The 12,618-nt window shown below is 42.2% G+C and overlaps 1 protein-coding gene across 3 annotated transcripts; it reads left to right on the top strand.

Annotated features, from left to right (window-relative positions):
• The first annotated feature begins 97 nt into the window (after positions 1 to 97).
• SLC35A5 (solute carrier family 35 member A5) lies at positions 98 to 10,953 on the top strand. 3 transcript variants are annotated; one of them, XM_069019885.1, is made up of 7 exons: positions 98 to 178; positions 1,454 to 1,606; positions 2,339 to 2,437; positions 3,704 to 3,840; positions 7,025 to 7,092; positions 8,351 to 9,146; positions 10,578 to 10,953. In XM_069019885.1, the coding sequence occupies exons 2-7, from the start codon at positions 1,477 to 1,479 to the stop codon at positions 10,644 to 10,646; spliced, it is 1,299 nt and encodes a 432-aa protein (XP_068875986.1). In that variant the 5' UTR covers positions 98 to 178; positions 1,454 to 1,476; the 3' UTR covers positions 10,647 to 10,953. The 3 variants fall into 3 exon arrangements, with proteins under 3 accessions (XP_068875986.1, XP_068876004.1, XP_068875995.1); XM_069019903.1 differs by lacking the exon at positions 98 to 178 and adding an exon at positions 183 to 196; XM_069019894.1 differs by lacking the exon at positions 98 to 178 and adding an exon at positions 326 to 494.
• The last annotated feature ends 1,665 nt before the right edge of the window (positions 10,954 to 12,618 follow it).

The following is a 12,618-nucleotide window of genomic DNA, read 5'->3' on the forward strand; positions in this document are numbered from 1 at the left end:
GGGCGGGGCGGGGCGGGGCGGGGCGGGGCGGGGCGGGGCGGGGCGGGGCGGGGCGGGGCGGGGCCGGCTGTGGCGACGGGGGGAGAGAGGGCGCGCGCGCGCGCGCCCGCGCGGGGCGGGGCGAGGTGAGGCGAGGCGAGGCGCGGCAGGGGGCGCGCGCGCGGCCCCGCCCCACCAGGTGAGGCCGGGGAGGGGGGTGAGTAGGAGGGGGGGGGCGCTGAAGGGGCTTCATGCAGGATCTCGGGTGGGCCCGGGGGGAGCCCGGCCGTGGGCGGCGGGGATGAGTGACGGGGACCGCGCTGCCGCAGCCTCTCGGGACCCGGGGTGCGCCGGCCGCGGCGTCCGAGCACCGGGCGCTGCTGCCTCGGAGCCCCGCTCGCCCCGCGCGGCCGCCGCCCTGCCGCTCCTGGCTTCAGCCTGAAGCAACGACGTGGCAGGAGGCTGTCGGTAAAGCCCGGCGGGTGTTCCTCCTCCGGTGAGGAGGAGGCGGCGAGGTGGGTGTCCCCCCGCATCGGTTCGCCGCGCTCCGGCCGCCCCGGCAGCATGGGACGGAGCGTCACCATGGGACGGACCCCAGCCCACAGCTGGCCCACAGGGGCTCCCCTCCCTGCTCCTCCCTCGGGCGGCTGCTGAGGCCCCGGAGCCCGTTAACGGGTCGGACGAGTAACGGCCGCGCTGGAGGCGGAGAACGCGGCTCTGGTGCTCGGCTCTGGCTGCCCTGTGCCTCCGCCGGCGCCAGGTCAGCTCTGAGGGGTTGGTCTCGCTCCGCTGCTGTAGCGCTTCTCCATGCTGGGATTAGGAGCAAGAGCACTTAAAAATATATTAAAGAAAAATAAGCGTGTGAAGTACTTAATCCTTTTAGCTAATCTGTATGCCGTAGATGGAGACTTCTCAGGAACCAGCCTCCTTGTGCTGTCTTCAGAGTCCCTGTGTGTACATTGTTTATCCCCCTTTGGTGGTCCTTGTAGCTTATCCTTCTCTCAGGGGTGACCTTATCACTCCGTGCCTGAAAGGAGGGTGTAGCTAGGTGGGGGTCAGCCTCTTCTCCCAGGCAACCAGCAACAGGGCAAGAGGACACAGTCTTAAGCTCTGCCACGGCAGTTTTAGGTTGGACATCAGGAAGAATTTCTTCACAGAAAGGATGATTATACATTGGAATGGGTTGCTCAGGGGAGGTGTTGGAGTCACCATTCCTGGAGGTGTTCTAAGTAAAGACTGGATGTCGCTTTTGGTGCCATGGTCTAATTGACATGGCGGTGTTCGGTCATGGGTTGAACTTGATCTTTTTTTTTTTTAAGTAAACAGTAGTTTGTAGAACAAGATCATGGCTTGTTCTATGATGTAAGCATCTTTGTATAAATTAACACAAAGCAGTAAAATACACTTATTTTGCCTTGTGTAACCAGTTTTTGGAAGTACTGCTTATAGTGGTTTTTTATCCTGCCATCCAAAGGGCGCTGACGGCAAGGCAGCAGAATGAAGTTGGAGTGGTGTAGTCGATTTGCCCTTTGCTCCAAGACAACCAGCCAGACCTTTCTGCTTGGAGGAATGTTCATTGCATTGGGCTCAAGTCGAATCCTCCTCATGAAGTATTCTGCTAATGAAGGTACTGTTGGGCAATACCCCTGATGCACCTTGAATAAGAAAGCATTGGAGTTTGGTCTGAAACAGATACCCAAAAACCTACTTCTTCACCTGCAGCGTTCTTTGCATAAACATCCTATTTATAGAGACGTGTTTCTGCACTGAAAAATGTCTAGCCAGTGGTCTACCATAATGCTGTAACTTGGGTTGCCAGGTGTATAATCTACCCTTAAAAGACAAAGCAGGTGATTTATTTTATAGCTGACACTTTGAAGACTAGATTGTTGTGTAAGCACTATGGATGGTACGTGATTTGATTGAACTGTTTTTCTTGCAACAGGCTGAGGAGAGAAGTGGTATCCTAGTGGGCATGCTAAAGCTGGCTGGTATTGCCAGTCCTAAAAGAAGGCTATGTCATCCTGGAAGCCATTTTTTTGTGAGGGTTAAAAAATACCATATTGCTCTTTGGGGAAAACATTCCTGTTCTAATTTTTTTTAAACATAATGATGTTCTTAAGTTCTTCCAAAAAAGTTCTGCTGTAAACTGGGACCAAATGAGGAAAGATTTCAACTCAGAAAAGAGGCCATTCAGGAAGTTGTATATCATAAGTATTGAAACATTTATAGCAGAAGATTTGACAAAGACTTTTGTGACTAAATTGTGGTTGGAATGGTTAAAATAGGTTCTTGCTCTAATTATGAATACAGGAGACAGAAACTGATCATATACTCTCTGATTTGCTGAATCCCACAGATAACAAGTATGATTACCTTCCTACGACAGTGAACATGTGTTCTGAAGTAGTAAAAGTGGTCCTCTGTGTGGTGTTGGCACTCTGGAATAGGAAAAAAGGTAAGTACTTATGTTTAAAATAACTAAAATGTGTTGACCTTCTAAGATTTACTGTCCTACAAATACTTTTTTTTTTAATGATAGGTGACACTCTCTGCTTGCCACAGGTTTTGCATTGCAGGTGATTTTTGTTTTCTCTTTCTTTTCTCTCCTTATGTAAAAACTATGAGAGATTACCTTCATAGCATTTTAAAATGGTAGAGAACAAATATTTAAATTGGAAGAGGATGTCAGGCACTGGAGGTTCATGTTAAATTGAGCTGTTGGCTTTGTCTACTTCTCCAGGAAACAGTCATGGCTCTGGCAAGCTAATAAAGTTTTCACCTCCACCATTTAGTACAGACTTACCTAAGACAGTAAATATATTCTAGCAGTGTTTGCCATCATTGCCTACTGCTGATTGCATGTTTTCCTTCTCTCCTTCTCTCCTTCTCTCCTTCTCTCCTTCTCTCCTTCTCTCCTTCTCTCCTTCTCTCCTTCTCTCCTTCTCTCCTTCTCTCCTTCTCTCCTTCTCTCCTTCTCTCCTTCTTTCCTTCTTCTCCAGATGTCTGAGTATTGCTGAAGTCAGTGTGTTGGTGCTTCAGGAGAGGATTAGATAACATTGGGTAGTTTTAAATCTGTGCTAATAAAGTACTTTTGGCACCAGCTCTGGAGTAGTCTGAAGTTTATCAGAGTCTTCCTCCTAAAGTTTGTGTCCTGAATATCTAAGTAAATGTCATTCTTTGTGCTTTGTCCTTTCTTTCTTCTTTCTTCCTAAATGCTCTCTTTTTACCCAGATCACATGCTGTGGCCTACAGATACTGAGTTCTGGTTTATTTTATACTTCTGACTTAACTGGCTGACCTTTGGGTGCTCTGTGAACTACTGTCTGTGTCATTGTTCCTGTTGTAGATTTGATCAATAATCAACAGAAAGTCACACCCAGTAAGGATGTTGCTATTGTGTGGGGACCCTGGGGTGCTTTTTGGCCTTCAAAGAATGGTTGACAATTGAATTTTTGCTCCCAGTGGACAGATGCTCTGATGGATGTAACAGGTTCTGTGACATTTTCTCTGCTGAAGCAAGGAGGTGAACACCACAGACACAGGACTGCTGCTCCAGCTGTGTGTTCTGCCCTGGAACACAGATTTCTGTGGTGCCAGAGGACTGTGGAACCCAAGTGTTTTCAGTCTAATTGTGGTCCTGAAAAGACAACAGTGGTACCTATTCTCTATGTTCTTCAATAGTAAGAATGATGTCCTTCTTACTGATTTCTTTTCCTTTCAGAAAAGGGTTGTATGGATCATCTCTCTGAATGTTTTTCCTGGAAGAATGTATGTAATTCCATGAAGTGGTCCATTCCTGCCTTTCTTTACTTTCTGGATAATTTGATTGTCTTCTATGTACTGTCCTACCTCCAGCCAGTAAGTATACTTCTACTGAATAACATGGCTTCCAATGTCTTAGTGGGTAATACTGCTCTTAGGCTATCTAGCATGGTAACACTGGCAAGGCAAGATTGTAACTGAGGCTGTCTGCTGTTTTAACACTGGCAGGTGAAAGAATAATCTGTTACCTGACCACCCAGACCTTCCCATTCTCTTGCCCACTGGTCAGTGTCGTATAGCTTTCAGCAGAGAAGAGTCGTTATGTTTTCTCCATCCAAAGTGATTTAGAAATAGGGTGAAGTGCTTAAGAAGTGGGTGACTTTTTAGTACTTTTCCTCCTTTGCCTTCTTCAACTCTGTATTTCTCTTTCAATCCTTTTTTTTTATTTTTGCTATTATTTGAGCTGCACTTTTCTGTGTGGCTTGTACCACTCCATGCATGTGGCATAAAGTGAGTAAATGTAATCTGACAAAGGGAGTAAGTGTGACAGAAACTGAGGAGGGGAGGAAAAAAACTGACTTAATTTTTGCATTTGTTTGTTCGCTATGTTTAGGTACAAAATTTAGTTGGTACTTTCTTCTACCTACCCTCATCCTTTTGGATGAACCTACATATGCTTGGGAAATTGTACAGGTTTTGTGTTTGCTTTTATTTTTGTATCATGATACTTTTTGGTTCAGAATCTATGTTTCAGTAAGATGGAAACAGATGGTTTGTGCTTGCTATAAAATACTGTGGTTGCCCCTGTTGAACATTAAAAATAAATGGTTTTCTGCCTTCTCTATCAGAATTTCTCTTTAAAATATTGTTCTCTTAGGTGTACATTTCTGTCAGGGACAGACCAGTTCAGAGTCTAGAACTGGACTCAGCTGAAAAAACCTAATAAAATGAAGAGTCAGATATCTTAAAATAGCATGCACAGCTGCTTGGTTCTGTGGTTTGTAGTATGGGGGTTTTCTGTTGGTGGACTTTTTTTTGTTGGTGGTGGTGATTTTTGGTTGGTTGGGGTTGGGTTTGTTTATTTGCTTTGTTTTTTGTTTGTTTGTGGGTTGTTTCGGTTTTTAGTTTTAGGAAGGAAATTCAGCTATAACATTTGTAAAAGCAAAGCCTGATGCGTAGGAGGTTACATAAATGTTATTTCTCTCTAAAGCAATTTCATTTGGTTCAGTTAAGGTAATCCTTTGTAATATGCACAGCTTTTCTTTTACATACACATACACCCAGACATACTGTCTCTCTCCTCTCAGAACATGTGCTCTAAGATTCCTCTTTTTAGAACTTCTAGCATCTTTTAATTGGAGAAATCCTATGATGGTTAGCTGAAACTGTAACGTTATTATGATAAATGCATATTCAAAGAGATAACTAAATACCTCTAAGATAGAATATGGTAGTGCTAAGGAAGACCACAAATGTGAAAAGGTGAAAATGCTTAAGAGGAAGATGGCCATACCTGACTGAACTTGGTCGTGTGACTTTAAATAAAACGTAGGTTTGGGACTAAGTAGTACCTGGGTGAGCAGTTGCTGGAAGTATAGAGTTGCTTTGGTGAGATTTTTTTGCTGGAAACTTCAGCTATAACTGTGGATACTTTTTAGTGGCTAAATTTCCTAGGGACTTACCTTTTGAGACTTTGCTTTTCATGTGCAGATTAGTGGCATGGGGAACTTTGATATTCATATTCCTTTTCATCTAGAACAGAGGTCTCTTGAAGTTTCAGAGAACAAAGCGACTCAAAATTAATTTTTTTTAACTATCCTTTTAAAGATTTTGATCATATTATGTTACCAGAGATATTGGATGGACTGTAAAGCAAAACCAGAGAGTGCATGGAACACTTCTACGTTTTGAATAAAGACTCTTTTTTTCCAGAGTGATTTCTGCCAGATTTCCTTGTTTATTCAATATTTTTCTCCGTCCACAGTGTTCACCTAACATGAATATTTACTGAGTTTTAATTTTGCAAAGTGGAATATTAAGATGTGTTTTCTTAGGCAGATATCTCATTGTCAGTAAGTCTTCAGCTTACCTGAGACCCTGTGTTGTGCTGTTTCATTAGAATTATTGTTCAGCAGACAGTATGTTGGGGTAGAGGGGAATGGGAATGAAGATAGGAAAAGAGTCTGTGCTTTTCCTCTGGTAAATGAAAAAGATTCTGCTATAGCACAGTTGGGAATGTGGAAATGATGAGAAAATTCAAGATAAAGTCTGTGTTTTGTACTCCTGAATCCATATATGCTTTTGTGTAAAATTGTCTAAAAAGGGGAGTTCACTCTGAGGCTCAGTTGGATCAAAAATTTCAGATGCCTGGATCTTTTGTACATGTACTGACTATACAGGGCAGTCCTGAATAACATAGTTTGAAAAACACCCCCACCCTGAACAAGAGGATTTTTTTCCTACCGGTGCTGGTGGATTCTGGTCTTTAGTGGTAACTGGAGTGCCTAAAAGAGCCTCTTCTTGGTTTGGTGTCCCAGTATAGAGTGTGTAATACAGAGACAAAACAGACAATCCTTGCCACAAGGAGTTTTTTGCTTTGGATCATGGCCATCGATTAGAGCACTGATGTTATTATATAGTTATTCCCAAATTAAACAGAAGCTTTAGAGTTGTCTTCTGTTTATTTTGAAATAGATGGGGTTTTTTTATTACAGTTGCAGTATTGAAAAATCAAGCCAAGCACCTCATTATCTCTGATAAACTCTACAGCAAATGCACTTGACATACATGAAGTTTGTTTTCTGCAAGTGCCTTGTCCAAGTCTGGAATTTCATGAACACTGCAAGTGGCACTGCAGCCAGGAGCAGCCTCACCTTGCTTTGTTTTTTGCTTATTCTCATTTTGGAGCAACTTCCTCCTTTGTGGCAGTGCAGCTGTTTTTTGCAGCTGACTGGTCAGCCTGGCTGGGGAACTGATCTGACAGAAAACTGAACTGTTCTCTGTTAAGTAAGTTTTCTGTTGCATTGGTTTCCTCACATCTTCATTTCAGTACAGCTTTCCCCACCGCAGTGGAGCTTGGGCTCTGTGGTTTCCTTGAGATTTTGAAACGGGACTTGAGTATCATGGGGGTGTTATTGTACCTCTTGGGTGAAGAAGAAGATTCAGTACCAGTGCTTTTCACTCTGGCACCTCGCAGGAAGGTGAACACTTGAAGTCTGTATGTTTTTGGTGCCCACAGTGTGTTTAGAGTATAACTTTGTTCCTCTCCTTTTCTTTCAAGGCAATGGCTGTACTGTTCTCAAATTTTGTCATTATAACAACAGCTCTTCTCTTCAGGATAGTGCTAAAGTAAGTAGTATTTGCTAAAGTAAATGAAATTTAAATCTTCCTAGCTTTGATAAGGTTAAGCTACATTTTCTCTCTGTGTGATGGGAATAGTAATTCTTTTTCCTTGTGGCTATATCAACTTGGAGAGATGGTTTTGTTTTCTACATCTGAAATAATAGATTATTAGGACTCCCTTCATACGTCTACACATTTGGTCAATTCTAGTAGAAAACAGTTGAAATCATGATTATATAGTCATTGAATAGTAAGAAGAAAGCTTTCATTTTTATATTAAATCTCTTATTTCATGTTTACCAGTACTTCTTAATAGTCTGTTGCAGTTCTTAGTTGAGTGTAAATGTGGTTTAGTAAGAGGGCATGAGATACAGAAGAGTGAAAGATAGAGGTGTGTTTGGTGCCAGTCCTGATGTGTTTCTGGTCAGCTGCATAGTATGTTTTGAAAAGTAGTTCTGTGTCCTTTCATTATTCATGTGACAAAAGCCAGACTATGTGTTCCAGTTTGCCAAATTTGTGCTCTTTATAGTATGATTTATATTCAAAAAAGACTGTCAGGGAAATGGGTATTAACTTTACACTCTAAAAGTTGCTTGTGTTGAATGTGGCACAAATAAGCCTTTCCTATAGATATTAATATACCAAAACAGTGCCTGGTAGTCTGACTTGAAATGCTTTTCCTCATTTTAGTTTTGTGTCTCGTGATGTCACAGTTCACTTAGTCTTCCAAATTTTTGGTTTTTGCCAAGATAAGCAGGCTTTGAGTGGAAAAACAGTATAAATAATTCTAATAGTTTTATGAATTACTAGAGTTACCATAATAAAATACTAGAAAAGGGCTCCAGATCATGGAGGGAAAGAGCAGTATAGGGAACCTTTTCCAAAGAAAGATGGTAATTATTTGGATGTCTGTGATTTTTTTACTTTATTCATCAGACCTTTGTTCCCATGGAGACAAGAGTTGCTTTTAACTTGTTAGACAATCAATATCTAGAAATAACGTGATCTTGAAAGACCTTCCCTTTCCTTATTTCTTCAGAACACTTCATTTTGTGCTTCTTTGATTGGCAGACTCAGCCCCCTTCACCATAGAAAAATGTGTTGTGTTTTGGCATGTTACTGTTTTCTGAAAAGACTTTTCTTTACACCTGTCTGTCTCCTTATCTGTGGCATGGTGTCTTTTATATGTTTTATAGATCTGGATGTTCTGTCATTTAATTTATGCCACTGTGTTTCTAAACTTAGTGGCTTTTTTGTGTACTAGGCGAAGACTCTCTTGGGTACAATGGGCGTCTCTGGTGATTTTATTCCTGTCCATCGTTGCCCTGACTCGAGGAACTGGAGGCCATCAGCACAGCTTGGCTGCACATGGACTTCATCACAATATGTTTTTTAGGCCATCTAACCACTGCCTTCTCTCTACTGGACCTGAGGAAGCATGCGTGGAAAAGGGAGACTGCGCACCACCAAGTTTCCTTCACAGCTTCCAGTGGAACGTGACCAGTACCATGGCAGGAGCATTGAAGCCTCTCCGCCTCAGCCTGGGCCATCTGCTTATTCTAGTGCAGTGCTTTGTGTCTGCCCTGGCTAACATCTACAATGAAAAGATGCTGAAAGATGTGGATCAGCTTGGGGAAAGCATCTTCACTCAGAACAGCAAGCTCTATGCCTTTGGGGTGCTGTTCAATGGGCTCATGCTGGCGCTGCAGGCTAAGGACCGGAGACAGATAGGGAACTGTGGCTTCTTTTATGGGCACAACATCTTCTCCGTGGCTCTTATATTTGTCACAGCTTTCCTGGGGCTGTCTGTAGCCTTCATCTTGAAGTTCCGAGACAACATGTTCCATGTTATGACTGCTCAGATCAACACTGTCATCATCACCACTGTGTCTTTCATCATCTTTGACTTCAGGCCTTCTCTAGAGTTCTTTTTGGAAGCTCCTGTAGTGCTTCTCTCCATATTCATTTATAATGCCAGTAAAGCAAGAGGCCTGGAATATGCCACTCTGCGGGAAAGGGGAAAACTCATCAAAGGAGATGCATGGGAGAGGTCAAGTGGGGTAAGGCTTTCCAGTACTTGTCTCCTGTGGTTTCTCTTTTGTTTTACCACTCTTTATGCTATGACATGTTTGGAAGAATCAACTTGTGTGTGACTGGCCTCATCCCTCAACACCAAAGCTCCACAGTATTTCTTAAAATCTTTGGTATCGCTTTCCGTATGCCACTTTTTGAAATCATGAAGCTTAGGTAAGCATTGCTTTCCTGCTGTGACTGTAGACTGTCCTATGAGCAACTTCAGCTTTGTACAAATCTTTTCCTGAAAGCTTTATAACCAAGAGAAGGTACTTGCCCAGGGCATTTGGAAATTTGAATTGATGCCTGGGAAATAATTGTACCTAGGTAGTCTGTGTAGCTTAGGCCACATAATGAGGAAGTTTATACATTTGATGTTAAGGTTCTTTCTACCATAACAGTCAAAGATAGCTGAAGACAAAAAGGTAATGTTTAAATACAGAGTTTTAATATGGTTTGGGTTTTTTTTCTTGCTATATATTTCCTCCAGGCCTGCTAGTGTTTTTTGTTCTGATTTGAATAGTGATCTTGTTACCTAGAACGTGTCGGGGGCGGCTTGCTCTTAGAGCTGTGGTTCAGCAGAGCTGAGCAGCCGCCTGATGGGAAGGGTTCGTGTTTGTGTACGGCAGCCCGCGGGTACGGACGGGCCGTGGGTGCACGTTGTAACCAGCAGAGAGCGCTGTCCCCGCGTTCCAGCAAACATTAAACTTGGAAGAGGTGTTTCTCAGAAATTCCACATGGTGCCTTTTTAGCTTGTTGTTTAATGAGCAATAAATAACACAAATTCATATATTTTTGGTATGCCAGGTGTCATCTATTTTAGCACTTACAACTAAGCAGCTGTTGTAGAAATGAATAGCACTATGTGAGCATTCAAAGCCAGCTATATCTTGGGCTGCATCAAAAGCAGCGTGGCCAACAGGTCAAGGTAGGGGATTCTGCCCCTCTGCTCTTGTGAGATCCCACCTGTAGTACTGTGTCCAGCTCTGGGGACTTAGATCTGCTGGAGCGAGTCCAGGGGAAGATGATCCAAGGGCTGGAGCACCTCTCCTATGAAGACAGGCTGAGAGAGTTGGGGATGTTCATCCTGGAGAAGAGAAGGCTCCAGGGAGACCTTCTAGCAGCCTTCCAGTACCTTCCAACCCAAACCATTTTATGATTGTATGGAAGAATGGGCTACAAGTTGTTTTAGGCAGTGAGTCACTAAAAAGTGTTAAAGAAGCAGGGAATGTTTTTTATGAGTATGTATCTCTTCAACCTTATAACACACTAGTAAGAGATTTAAATTACAGGGTCTTGATTTTGCTTTAAGTGATGTCTTCAGAATAAACCTTTTTTTTCTTTTGTTTTTTTGGTGGTATTAATAACAAGAGATGACTTTTGCTTATATTGTTCTCTTTTGCTTCTGGTTCCTGTAGGATGGAGAAGAATTTGAGAGGTTGAACAAACCAAGCAGTGACATCGATACAGATGAAGATTCCCTCTAGCATGAGGCTGGCTCAGAGGAGTGCTGTTGCTCCTAGTGAGAGAGAGTTAATCTTTTATTGACATAGGGAAGGGTCGTTTTTCCCCACTGACAGACTATTTGGAACTGTTTTGGGGCTGGATGTCAAGTATGGATGAGGACAGTATTCAAGCTGTGTATATGGAGAGTTGTATTCCTTTGTGCCTGTCACCCAGTGTCTGGGGAAATGGAATCTGGAATGCCTTTATAGCAGCTGGTGAATTTTACATGCAGCTTACGTGGCCTAACTTTGAAAGAGCTTGAATAAAACAGAAGTTTATTAAACAGTATGAATGCATCATCTTTTTGTGTGTGTGTTTAGAAAGGCTTTGTGTAGAGGCTTAGTTTGCACTGAGCCCACTCTTGAAAACAAATATTATGCAACTACAGTAACGCCCTTCATCATCTGGAGCACTGAGCAAGAGAGTGCAGGTGGCAATATCATCTAGTGTTGCTGTACCCTGGCAGACTGATAAGGTCTTGCATTCGTTTAGTAGAGAGAGAAGTCATTCTGCAGAGTGCCAGGCATAGTGATCTCAGAATTTCTGTTGAGGTATCTGCTGGATTGTATTTTGACTGAGATGAAAAATAGGTTCCAAATTATTCGGAGAATTTTGAAACAGGCAAGGGAACAGGGATGCTGATAAGGGATTCCTGGTATGTTCCTAAAGCCTCTTCTCTCAGAGCAGTGGAAAAGATGTTGGTTTATAATTTCCTCCCTTCAAAAATGTGTCTTTCATAGTTGAAAGATACTGTCAGAAGAATTCTTAAGAAGATAAGCAATGAGTTCAGTGTCAGAGCCTCATACCAGAGTGTATAGTAAGCAGTAAGTGATGCATTTCTCTGGACTGAAGACAGTCCTGCCTTTGTTCCTCTCTGCCATCCTGTCCAGGCTTTGTGTATAAAGCTTGTGTACTGTATTGATGGCTTATTGCTATATTAACACACCTCCTGTCATTGATCCATCAAGAGGGGCAGCCTGTTTTCATATGTGGCCTATGACTGTAAGGTTATAAACTATGAATCTAAAATTTCTATTCTTTCTGGTTTTCTGTATTTTTTTCTAGTATATATTAACTGTAAAAAATTAATATAACGTTGTTGTTGAAAAACTTTTTGCATCTAATTTCATTTTGCTTGTATAGCAGGCCGTTTCAACATAAGGAATCCTAGTTGTTTGCATCTATAGAGAATCAAAAGAAGGCATATTTCAGTGTGAATTCCAGAATCTCAGTTGGTTTATGAGGTTTTATTTTGGGAAATGAAACTTTAAAAAAATGCTCAAACTGTCAAAAGACTTGGTAGCAAGAAGACTTTTTGTTTTCATTGCATACAGCTTTGCAATATATACCTGCCTGAGTTTGTTGCCTTTTTCAGTCACAGCTACCAACTTTAGCAGATATTTTCAAGAGTGAAAGTACTGTTAGCTTTAGATTGCTTTGCATTTATGTGAGCAGTAACTTCTTACATGAAGCTCCAAAGAGCTTTGCCTTGCATCAAGTGAGAACATAGAAATCAGCCATGATCGTACTTGTAAGGACAGAGCATCAAACCAAAGATGAATGTCTTAAGAAACCATGTTTGACTTTTGTGCCCGAAATATCTGCATTATGAGACATGAAATATGGAAATGACTGATCTTCAGCTATTATAAAGTGCATTTAGTTCTTGCTTTCAACTCTTGTCCTGCTTAATGATTTTCATTTCTGTAAATTTCACCAGTGTTATCATACTTGACTTATTTGCCAAAGTCTTAGATGGTACAAAGGTATTGGTTATATAACTGTTGATCCAGGTTTTTACTCATGCTGGAGATTTGGTTCTGTTTAACATGTGGAAATCTTTCTGTTGTCTTCAGGTTGGAGGTCTCAGAGAGATTATGTTGGATGGCCAGGCAGGTTTCATATTATAATGAAGGAGAACTGTGTATCCCCTTTGCAGCAACAGGAATGCTA

Source organism: Aphelocoma coerulescens, chromosome 1, assembly GCF_041296385.1.
Source record: "Aphelocoma coerulescens isolate FSJ_1873_10779 chromosome 1, UR_Acoe_1.0, whole genome shotgun sequence".
Lineage (NCBI taxonomy): Eukaryota > Metazoa > Chordata > Aves > Passeriformes > Corvidae > Aphelocoma > Aphelocoma coerulescens.

Coding starts and splice junctions, on each gene's coding strand:
- SLC35A5 (XM_069019885.1), top strand. CDS start 1,477: ATGAAGTTGGAGTGGTGTAGTCGATTTGCCCTTTGCTCCAAGACAACC. Junction 3,841..7,024: donor TACTGTCCTACCTCCAGCCA/GTAAGTATACTT, acceptor TTTTCTTTCAAG/GCAATGGCTGTACTGTTCTC. Junction 7,093..8,350: donor CTCTTCAGGATAGTGCTAAA/GTAAGTAGTATT, acceptor TTTGTGTACTAG/GCGAAGACTCTCTTGGGTAC.